We start from the raw sequence: 12,575 nt of genomic DNA on the forward strand, positions 1-12,575 counted from the left end.
TGCATTATATAAAATCAGTTTTATTAATAAAATGTCAAAATAAAAATTGAAAGTTGAATTAAAATATATGAAAATATAAAAATGTGCAAAAATATAAAAAGTTCATTAAGTGAAACTATATTCTAGAAAGTAAGACTAGTCAGACTAGGTCATGCACAGACCTAGTCCAGTTCTGTTACCAGTGATACTTAAAACTCCCAGAATAAGGCAGGTCATTATAAAGTATATTCTGTCTATGCCACCTGTTGAGAATTCACCTTCTTTCCTTCCTTTAGGCTCATCTCCTATATCAAGCACAGGAGATTAGAGGTCTCACCAAGAATTTATTTCACATCAGGGCAAATTCCTTTGGAAAATATTGGTTCCTCATTTTATGCACTTCAATTTAAAATTTGCTTTCTTAGCCATAAAAATTACATGCAGGTCCACTAATAATATCTCAACCAAACTGGCTTCATATAAAGTAGTGCTACACAATTTATAGACATGGTTACACTCATAAATGACTTAAACACTAAGAAGTAATTTACCATCAATACACCAAAACAAGTCTATTACACACATACAGCATCTTATTTCTTCACATTTAAGACATAAGCTAAAAATTGATTATTTTATATTTTTTTCCATGCTATACATTCTAAGTAGGTGCACAGCTGTCAGCACACTGGCTTTCTAAGTAACAAGATCTTGTTCTAGAGCAATGCTAAGTTAATCTATGGAGTACCTCCTTTATTTTTCCAGAGGAATGACTATTCTCTACTGACTTCAATCCTTTAGGGCTTCAGTATAACCCAGTATTCCTTAGTTTAAGCTTGTTTTTCATGTAAGGGATAAAGTTTTTTTCCCAAAACATTAAAACATTACAGCTTTCATTTTCCTTGCCCATAAAAGCCATCATGTGCATCAGCAGTTATTTTATATCCTTTCTGCCCTCCTATGACCTACATTCAAAACTTTCCTTAGAAGAAAATCTTTCTTCCCACTCAACAAGGTACTCTAAACCTAGCTTTAAAGAGCTCTTTAATGCAATCTTAGTGAGACAGTAAAGTCCAGTAGTAAGGAAGATCCTCCTGGATTTGGCAAATGCAAGTTCAATGCTTGCTCCACAAAAGATTTTCTTAGCACTCTAGACAGGTCATCTAGTGGGATCCATGATCTTAAATAACCTTTTTGAGTACAGACTTTAACATCTCTGTGCTTTGATATCCCAGCTGTAGTGGGAGAAATAAAACTCCCTGTTTTTACCTGAGTGCTGTAAACATAAGAATGTAAAAATTAGAGGGCTCTTACACATCCTGGAATAAATATTTAGTGATAAGATCATCTTTATGAGCCTTGCAGGGATCTCATAGATGACAGAATTGAGCAATTTTTCAGAATGTGTGTATACCAGAATGTATTCATTTTTTACAAACAACAGGAAGATCTTGATTAAATTCTGGTGCAAAATGTAAACTACACAAAAAAAAAAAAAAAAAAAAAGCTACACAAAAATACACTCTTGCATTATTAATTAAGAAATAGAAGTAATAATTAAATTAAATAGAAAAATTAATACTACTACAATCAGTGCACTTTGTACTATTAAATTATTAAATGCCATAAATAGTTCAAGATTTCCTTAGTGTTCCAATTAAGTTTCAACTGCATATTACTCCATTATCAGTGAGATACCTGCAGCAAAGGCAGGCTTGAAGAACATTACCTTCCAGTCTTTGCCTTCATTAGTAATTTTAGCAACATTGTTAACCAGAGTTTATAGAACCTTATTAGTTTGTATTTCCACTGTCATTAGTTGCAAGACAGACTGTTCATCTTTGAGGGATGGTTCCACAGCTCTAGGAAGCTGACTCAACACCCCTCCACAGCTGATGTACACTGCTACCTGCCCTTCCCACCCTTCCTTTCTGCCCCAGCACTGACCACTCACTCCTGATGCTTGCACCATGCCAGCTCCACAGCTAATGAGTTCTTTTTGGGAACCACATTCAGTCAGCAGTGGATCGTGTCAATTCACAACAAAGCCTGTTATAACCTGAACGAGGAAGGATGGGTGCTTGAGGAGACAAGAACACAAAGATCAGGAAGGATGGGAGCAAGAGCATAGGGAGCAAGGATTTCTTGGCCACTGAGATAATTTATAGTCACTTCTGACTCTTGCCTTTAATGTGTTCCTTCACTAACAGTAAAATAGGCTGAAAAGTTCAGTAGGCAGGGCAGGTTCATTCATACTAAAGTGATACTTTCAGTGCTTCTTTTCTGGAGTGCATTTGGTGTCTGCTGAAGAGTCACATCCCAGGAACATTCTTCAGATGTTTGGGTCTTCTTCTGCTGAAATTAGAAGATCAGACACTTGGGCTAAAACCAACAGGTTCTTCACAAACTATGGCACAGCACACATCTATTGGTATAAGCACCCTCTCCTCAAAAGCCAAATAGCAGAATTGGCAACAATGGTCATTAACTTGTGACTGGAAGGTACTGGGCTTGTCAAGAAACTTTTTTTTTTTTTGAAAAAAAGTAAAAAAATGCCTGAAATAAAGAATATTTTTTTTTAATGATGATATAATTTAGACTTGAAATTCTTTAAAAATATGAAATGACCAGCCAAGGAGATTCTACAAATTATAGAGTACTGTGAGACTTGTAAACCCAGTGAAATGGTAGTGCCTGATTACTCAGTTCAGCTTTTGGCTTAAGACAAATGTCTAGGAGAAAGGCCAAAGAGGATACTAGTCCAACCTGCCTCACATGCTATAGTAGCTCTCCAGAGAGTGTTAATGTATGGCACCAGTTAAAGCAGTAGTACACCCTCTTTGTAAATATATGCATCAGCAACATGATAGACAGGGGATCAACTTTCACAAATGCTTTGAGAATGGTGACTGTTTCATCCTTTCTGCATATTTTCAGGCTCATTCACATATTCTATGAAACTTTAATTATATGCTTTAAAATCGCTATGAGGCCACCACATGTCCTGATGCTGCTCATATACCATGTCTCATGCTGAGTCCTTGTGAGACATTTCTCATTCTCGGGCTTATTCCTTCACTTATTATAAGTGAAGTCACTTATAACTTAAGCTATCTCCGTACTGTGCATCCCAAGGTCAAACTAATTTCTCATGTTTGCATTTCTGTTGAGGTTTTCCCTCCTAGTACATCAGTCAACTTGTCCCTGTACACAGGTTAAAGTTAAAAACTAGTGTGGATAATTGTAGAATCTGGGCTTGAAACCTGAGCTAAGTAACAGCTATAAGGTGTTCATGTGGATCATGCTGCCAGCAAAGGCAGCTCAGGAGTCCAAACATCATGCCTCTCTTTCCAGCTATGAAACAAGCACAGCCTCACAGCATTGCTGAGCCTCTTACAAAGGAGAGAAAGAAGAAGGGGCCTCATGAAAGCAAAGAGAATAGTTGTAGAGGTGTTTTGCTACCCCACAGTGAAGAAAACGTGTCACAACTCTTGTATCTGACATCCACTGCTGCTGAAAGGGTGCAATTCTAGTTTGTGCCTGGCCACATCTTCTCAGCTTCCCTTGGTGTTGGGGCTGTGCTGCTTCATCACCACAGTCAGCTGAAACAGCTCAGCTGAGAAAATATCTTTTGTGTGACTGTTTTTTTCCAGTTGGGTTAAGTGAATTTCTCTGAGTTTCTGCATGGCCACACTGGTACAACCACAAGGAAATCAATGGTGATGCACATCTGGGCAAGAAAAAGAAGAATCATTCTTTTTGGAAGTGTACCTTCTCAAATTGGCTAAAGACAGTTGTGAAGCCACACAGCTGCATATGAACCCACCACATGTAAGTACCTTGCTGTGAATCAGCACATAAAACTAATTGCCAAACCCAGAAGACTTTAATTAGTTAGTGTAACACTGCACTTGCTAATGGCTAATGCTGCAATGACCAGTGAGATCAGTATAGACCACCATAATTTGAAAGATCATGGCTTTTCTGAGACAAGCACTGTCAAGAACAAGCAAACTGAGAAAAAGCACAGATGTTAAATGTTTCTGAAGTCTTTCTGCAATTAAAAGTAGGAGATTACAAACTCTGTCAAAACAAAAATATTTTTTAAAATAAAAGTCAAAAATAAAGAATCCACAATATGTCCTCTGATACAGAATAGCAGAAGGGATCAAACTGGCATAAGCTCCAGCATTCCAGTTTTTTTGCTTCTAGAGCTGCTATCTGCTTTACTGTGCCAGCTATCTCAGCTTTATACAGAGACTGCAGGAACTTTGCACAAGGTTTCCAAACTTTGCACTGATCGCATGAAATAGAAGGTGTCAGGTTTGACTTTGGTTATCCCAGTTGTTCCCCTTCTCACTCTGAAGCATGAAAAAATAGCTAGTGTCAGCCTTTGGGTGTGGACCAGGGAATTCTACTTAGAATAAAATTTATTGCTAAACTGACAAAATAGTTTAGCTGTTCATAGCCAAATATTTCACCTGCACCACTGTGTAGTTTCAGCAGCCACTGTCTGGCTGTTTTCACTGTCTGGCTGTTTTCTCTCCCTAGTGATTGAATGCATATCTTCCCAAACAGGGAGACTTAATGGTACTCAAAGAGTTTGGCACTTCATTCATTCATTCATTCTCTTTAGTCATCTCAGTTAAGCAACAATGCAGAGCTTACTCAAGAACTGTGAGGTGCCCTTGTGAAGCTTCAGAACAGATGTTACTTCAGTGAGAATATCTTCTGTTTTTTAATATGTAAAATATACAAATTAAACCAGAAATCTCTCTCTTTCTCTCTCTGTTAATTATGTTTTAGTTATTATTTTTCAGGTAAGTAAAGAGAGAAGCAATTTTCATATTATATTTTAATTCGACCTTTAGTCATTTGTTTGGAAAGTTTAGTGTTTCATTGTAGGAAAAAAAAAAAAACAAAACAAAACAAAAAAAAAAAAAAAAACACCCAGACGGTATCTTTCATTATCTAGCAACTGAATTTAGCAGCCCTCATACATTTGTCATTGTCAGTATGTATTTCATCAGGAAACCACATGAGATGAATTCGATTTCCTGTTCAGCTTAGAGAGCAGCAGAAGGCATCTAGCCAGTGCACACTTGTTATCCACTGTTACAAGAGACATAATTCTGACATTACAACTTTTTAGTAACTCTTTATGTGGAGACTAACATGAATGGGCTGCCTGATGTCACACTGGTTCTGTCCACTTCTGTGAGCTGCTTGTTTCAACATACAATAAATTCCCCGCCTAGAAAAGTTGTCTTTCATGCCAGACAACTGTGTCTGTGCTCAAAAATATAAATTTAAATATACAGCTATAAATGAAGGTGTTCTTCTAAGGCAGATGGAGAGCTGTTCATGGCCTCATTCTTCTGATAAGAAAAACTTGAACTCTGCAAATTCTTAGCAACAGCTTCTATGAGCATCACATAATTCCAAAGAGTATCCAAAAGCAGCTCTCTTTTTTTTTTTTTCCTCATTTTATAACTGAAACTTGATGAAAAGAGAAGAATTTTGTTATGATTTAGAATGTGACTTTTAATTCTTTGGAAGTTAATCTTGGCAATCTACATGAAGCTCCTTACAAAAAAAGAAATCACTTCTTCTATTTCTATAATAATTTAACTCAAAACCAAGGTAAACAGAAAGCCACCAAAGAAAACATAAAAGTATGACCAATGTAAAATGGCACTTCTTCACTGTTTTCTGATATTTTCTCCTTATAAGAGAAGAAGGAACAATTTGCAGTAATCACCTCCCACAACTCATAGCATCAAATATATATATTTAAAAGGCCAACAGCAAATCAGTGCTCTCCTCCAGAGAGGTTTAAATTTCACTAACAAAAATCAGTTACAATTGAAAGGTTATAACTATTTGGTGGAAGATGGGTGGTTTTTGTTGGTTTGTCTTATTACTATCTGGAGTGCTATCTGTGGCAGAAGAGCTATTCAGTTGAGTGATAAAGCTCACTTGCACACCCACAAAGATGCTCAGAGAGACAGTGGAAGGATGGGGAACCCAAATCATACCCTGTTAAGCTATCCTCAGACACATCAAAGAAGCCATCAGACCACTGAGGATCAATCTCCGCAAGTCCAGAGGAGTACAGGGAAGGCAGAGTAGCAGGCAGGAAACTAGAATCATACAATCAAAGAATCATTTACATTGGAAAAGACATGTAAAATCATTGAGTCCAATTGTTAATCCAGCACTGACAAGTCCACCACTAAACAATGTCCTTAAGTGTCACATCTACATGCCTTTTAAATGCCTCCACAGATGGTGATCCACCACTTGCTTGGGCAGCTTGTTTAAAGTCTTGGCAACTCTTTCAGAAAAGAATTTTTTCTTCCTATTCAATCTAAACCTTCCCTGGTGCAATTTGAGGCCTTTTCATCATGTCCTATCCCAGATTATCTGGGAAAAGAGGCTGAACTCCACCTGGCTACAGCCTCCCTTCAGGCAGGTGTAAAGAGCAGTAAAGTTCCTCCTGAGGCTCCTTTTTTCCAGGATAAACAACCCCAGCTCCCACACAGGACATGCACTCCAGACCCTTTCCCAGCTCTCTTGCCCTTCCCTGGACACTCTCCAGCACCTCAGTGTCTTTCTTGTAGTGAGGGGCCCAAAACTGAACACTGGGTTCAAGGTGTGGCCTCACCAGTGCAGAGTACAAGGGGACACTCACTGCCCTGGTCCTGCTGACCACAGCACAACCTGAACAACAGACTACCAAGAAACAAATACTTTATTCAGGCCCCTCCCTGAGTCCAGGTGGAAAAGCCATCACTATGAGGTACTGCAAGCAAGCACCTCTCTAGATCCCCTTTCAGACCAAGAAAAGGTGCTGCCTAGGGCTGGGGTACATCATTCAGTGCAGGAGAAAAGCCGTTTCAAGTTGTACAGGATTTACTACATAATGTTTAGGGGAGGATCCAGAGGCAGGAAAAGGGAGATGTTTAGGTGATTTGGGGAGGAGCAAGAGTGGGAAAACTGAAAGGTAAGGGGATAAAAATGGACAGTTGTGTGTAAATATAGTGTATTTCAATATTTATATGTCTCACTATCTCCATTCTTTTTTTGTTCACATTTTAATTCTTTTCCCACTGAATTATTTCAAAGAAGCAATTTGGCAACCAGTAATTTATTATAACGTAGTTTGGATAGAGAAAATTAGTAAGTATCTATCTTCTTCCAATAAGCTTCTGCAATATTTAGAAGGAAAAGTCTATTAAAGCTACAAAGAATACTAATAAAGTAGTTATATAACTTTCCTTCTGAAAAGTTATTTTACTTTATCTTGTCTTGTAAATTTTGTATTTAAAAGTGTTTACTTAATTTTCCCCTTTTGAAGCAACTGTCAAATATTAATATTGAGAACAGAGACAATTTTTATGTTCACACAGTATATAATATTTACCGCAGATATTTTCTGTGAAGTGGTCCTAGAATTAAAACATTTATAACACTGCATTGCCATCACTGTTTTCAAGAATTCTTGAACAACAGGTAGTCTGAACAGGGGAGAATAAAATGCCATCTTCATAAAGGAAAAATCAGCAGTCAACATCATTTCAACATCAAGAACAATAATCTAATAAATTATTAAATTGACACTTTTAAAGCACCTGGAGGGTCAGTGAAAAAGAAACAGGCAGGAAAATTTTTTGAAAAAAAAGTTTGATAAACTGCTGTGTTTTCTTTCTTTAACAGATTATCTGGCTCATAGCAGACAAGGCAGCAGAAGAGATGTGTATTAACTTACAGGAATTACTGGGCACTATCTTACTTGACATTCTCATTAACAGGGTACAGAAACATTTTGTCCTGGGCTAACTTGCTACACACATTATGTGCACAATTGCTTGTAGAAAATACTCCTAGACTTATTTTATTTTGCTTTCAAATAGAAAGGATACATAAGGATATATTCTGTAGAATATATCCTATATTCTATATTCTATATAATTCTGCTAGGGTCTGGCCAAAATCTGACCCAATGCAAAATTTTCACTTATGACTTGGTTGATAGAGTGCAAAGCACACTCAAAAAAAATGCCAAAGAAAAGGGGTGCAAGGGAGCGGAAGGATTAGAATTCAAAATGAATTTGATAAATGGGAGAAGTGGTCTGTAATCAATAATATGAAACTCAATAAATACAAGGACCAAGTACTATACTGAGGCTCGAAGAAAATCAAATGCATAAATACAAAATTGAGAAAATTAACAGCTCTGTAGAAAGAAACCTGGCTGTTACAATAAACCACATATGTAATAGAATCAATGATACCACGCTCATGGAAAACCAGAAAAACTCATCCTGGGACATTGTAATAGATATGTAATATGTAAGGAAGGATTAGTAATTGCTTTTCTTAATTTACCTTTCAGAAGCCTCTGTTTGGGGTATTCTAATACCTTTACTTTAAAAATACTTTTTAAATGGTTTTAAATATGGAAAATTATTGGAAAAGGGAGAGGTAATATTTGCTCTAAAAATAAAGGCTGGTGGCAGGTGTGGAGGTGATATCTCAACCCTCCAATATGTAGAGAATTCTGAAAAGCAGAGATCCCTCTTCATGATTGTGCTTCATGACACTGAAGGCATGCCAGAACCTTGCTAGCTTTAATTGCAGCTGGAAAAGTTTAGGATAAAACAGGGAAAATTCTAAGGATAGCTACAGACAGAAATAGGTCACCAAAAAGCTGAGGTATAATCACCATTCAACTTTCTAAGAAGAGGTTGGAAAAATACTCCTCAGAGTTTCTTCATTCCTTTGAGGAAGAGGCAAACAGTGGATCCTGGTGGATTTTCATTCTTGCTACTTTTGCTACAGTCTCAAAGAAACAGAAAGTTGTACCTTAAATTAGCTATTATTTTTTAGTACTAAATATTTTCATGACAGTTTCTGACAGCCTTCCAGAAATTCATGCCCTAGTGGTCTGCTAGTTTTAAACAGTAACATCTGCAGAGGTTAGGTCTCTTGCTGTCTTCGATCCATTCTCTCAAGACAGCTTAATGTATCTCTTGATGCCTGCAGGTCTTTGATTCCAAATATTTATCTTTTTCGGATTTATTTCTGACCACTTGAATTTTACATTTCCTCACAGAACCTCTCTGACACATTTATCAGCTACAGAATGCAGATGACACTGTTCTTGATGCTTCCCCCAGCATCATAGGGGCTGCTTTTAACTCTTTATAGGCTTATTTATTACTCAAATAAACTAGCTAATGCAGTATGTTTGTTCTTTTAATCATTATACTATAGTGTAGTTAAATATTTACCAGGTTGATTTTAAGGTTTTTATTTTCTAAAATACTTTGCCTTTGATTTCATGGTTTTATGCCTCTGGACACTCATTCTACAGTTAAGATTACTACACTAATCTTCACTATCTTGCAGCTACTGTGACAGAGAGAGTCAGCATAATTACTTCTTAAATCAGATCTCATTTGTTACTTAGGACTAAATCTCTTGTGCACCAGCAAAGCTACCTACTGCTTAAAGCAGTCCTTTGTGATAACAAGAATTTGCTACTCTTACCTATATCCTTCAGTGGTATTTCAGCCATTAATCCTGGGTACTTGAAATTATCTATTACTACAAGTATACTTCTATCTGGACCCTTGTTAGGGCACTTCTTTTACAAGGGTTATTCTTCTACAATAAAATCCACTGAGACTTGGAGCTAGGTAAAAATTCAGTCTATGGCTCAGGTTTTTGGTTCCCTCTCCTCAAAAATGTAATGAAAGTAAAACTGTATCCTATTAAAGAACCAAGGTTAGAAAATATATTTGAGACTGTAGAATGTGCTTGTTTCATCTGTTTTCTTTTCTATTAGAGTTCAAGGAGGAAAAAAATCTCCCTCCCATTCCCTCCTCCATCTACTGTACCTGCAGACTTTAATTTCCAGGTACATTAATTGATTTTCTCAAACAAGAACCAACATTGTAATTGGCATGTCCCTCATGCAGCTTTCATCTACATTTACTAATACAAGACCTGTGCAGAACTGGGTCACCAGTGCCATGTACAAAATTTGGATTACAAATTGTAAATAACACAGAACATAGGGTGTCCTGCTTATGCCTATACATATTACAGGCATGTTAATTAGTATCCTGGTTGAGCTTCATCCCACTTTCCCACCCTGGTACTTTGTAAACTCCCAGCCTGGATTCAATGCAAGTGAGAGAAGACATGAATCCACGAGTTGGACTCTATGATCCTGATGGGTCTCTTCTAACTCAGCATAGACCATGATTCTGTCTATGAACTGTTTAAATTGAACAACTTTAAACAACTAATATAAAATGTCTTGGACCTATCACCACATCTGCCATCACAGTGTCTCCATTTTTGGAAAATGAACTGAGGAAAAAGCATGTATGTGGGCAGAGCAGCAGTGCTTTCGGTGGCAGCACAGATGCAGGCAGACTTCCTGAGCCAGAAGAGTTTCCTGTACACAATGGGCCACATAAAATAAGACTGCAAAGCTGGTTACATCAGACACCACTTTCTGTGTACTCATATATTGCCAATGATGACAAAGACAGGATCCATTAGAGCATCACATCTGGCTTCATGAGAAGAGTTCTGCAAATACAGGTGGGGCAGCTCAGCAGCAAAAAGAGAGTTCTAGAATGAGAAGTACAATGTTAATGATAGTAAGTTCAGCCTTTTTTTTTTGTGAGAAGACTAGTGTGTGAGCATGTTGTTGAGCAAGTAGAGGAAATAACTAGTGATACAGAGACCCAAAACACAGTTCCCCTATCTCAGTGCCCTGGCAGCGTTTTGGGACTGGAAAATCAACAGCAAGCGAGGTTATTTAGGAAATGTAAACAATCATTTTAGTAGGAAGTGGTAGTAGACTTGGATACATACTCAGCTGCACTGATGGGGAAAAAGTTCTCTCCACTATTGTGGCTGCTGCTGAGATAGAGTTATTTTTTTTTCCTAGTAGCTGGTACAGTACTGTAGGGTATGAGAACAATGTTGATAACACACTGATATTTTAGGTGCTACTGAGAAATAATTACTCTAAATCAAGGACTTTCAGGTTTCCCAAGCTTTGCTAGTGAACAGGTACACAAGAAGCAAGAAAGAAGCACAGGCAGGACAGCTGACCAAACTAGACAAGGGGATATTCCATACCACAGGATACCATCCCCAGTACATAAATGGATGGAGTTGACAGGAGGAGACAATTGCTGCCCAGGCTCGGACTGAATGTTGGTTAACAGATGGTGAGCAATTGTATTGTGCTTCATTTGTCTTTCTTGGGTTTAATGTTTATTTCTCTGTCTTTGTTGCCAACCTTTTAATTATTACTATTATTATTAGTATTATATTCTATTTTATGTTTGATGTCTAGTGTTTCAGGTTTTATTTTAATTTTTAAACTGTTCTTATAAACCCAGAAGTTTCTCCCCACCATCCCACCGGGGCCAGCGGGCCATGAGTAAGTAGCTGAGTGTTATTTGCTGGCTGGGTTTAAACCACCACATCCACCAGTTCAGATCCCCAGGCTCTAGATCAAAAGGAAGGAGTCACTGTGTTGCAAGCTTTGGTAACAACCATGGAAGATAACACTAGGGTTAGGTGATACGTGGAGGTACCTTGTATCTAGGGTGTCCCATGGCTCTGTCTTGGACATGCTGACACAAGAAGACAATGGTCCCTCAAGCTCCCAGCACACTGAGATCAACAGACTGACCCATTAGGGCCACTGAGGACCATGCCTACACCCTGGCAGTCAAGGTCATGAGCTCATCCATTGGCAATCTTCACTAAGACCTTTTCAATTAATGATTTAATTATTTTCAAGTGGTCACTATGTATTGTTGTCTACCTCAGAAAAGTCCTTGATTTTCTGTCAGACTTTATTCTACTCATAGCTTTCATACATTTTTTGTTACATATTTAAGGGTATCTATCTCCTCATCAGAAGGTATTGTTTCTCAAGGCATTTCCTTCCCTACTTAATCTAGGACTGATGATGGTAGGATATGTCACACACTTAGCCAACAGGTACTCTCTGGCTTTGGAGAAAGGAGAAGGCAAGATGTCTGCAGAGACTTACACTTGCCGGAAGCTTGGGATAAGAGGAGAAAAGCCAAAAATATTTCATAGCAATGACAAGTAGAATCAAGTAACTCCCTGAGTTCAAACACACTTCAGGCAAGGCTTGATTTCAGTTTTCGAACTTGTGATAGATTGGGCATACAAAAGAATATAGAAGACAATTACCAGTCCCTTAAGGTATGCAGATCATCTCTGTGCTGGATGGCATGAATCTGGGTGTTGGAAAAACACATTTTTGACCTAGTAGGGGAAGCTCCTCAGTGAATGTCCTGAAGACAATTTCCACACTGTGTCTTTGGATATGCTGAAGTCCTGGATTGCAGCTATCACCTGTTACTGTGACAAGAAACAAAGTCTGATGTCTTGAGTAATGTCAGGTGTATTTCACTTTCCCTTCCTAAACTAAAAGCTCACTTTCCCAATGTCTGATACAATGTCATCCAATAGTCAGAGCTGATACAGTAGCAGGGTGCAGAGTGCATGGGCCCTGTCTACAGCCA

At 37.9% G+C, this 12,575-nt stretch overlaps 1 protein-coding gene across 3 annotated transcripts in view; it reads right to left on the reverse strand.

Moving 5' to 3' along the window:
• Nucleotides 1-12,575, reverse strand: part of LOC144247250 (uncharacterized) — a 19,132-nt gene continuing 6,557 nt past the window's right edge. For 2 of the 3 annotated variants that reach the window (XR_014951671.1, XM_085567904.1), the window contains one exon: nucleotides 1-12,411. Coding sequence is in view for 2 of the 3 variants with exons in the window: in XM_085567904.1 (XP_085424030.1) it covers nucleotides 12,248-12,411 (164 nt within the window). In the remaining variant the exon portion in view is untranslated. The remainder of the gene's footprint in view (nucleotides 12,412-12,575) is intronic. The other variant, XM_085567905.1, reaches the window with a different exon arrangement.

Source organism: Lonchura striata, chromosome 2, assembly GCF_050655825.1.
Source record: "Lonchura striata isolate lonStrDom1 chromosome 2, ASM5065582v1, whole genome shotgun sequence".
Classification (NCBI taxonomy): domain Eukaryota; kingdom Metazoa; phylum Chordata; class Aves; order Passeriformes; family Estrildidae; genus Lonchura; species Lonchura striata.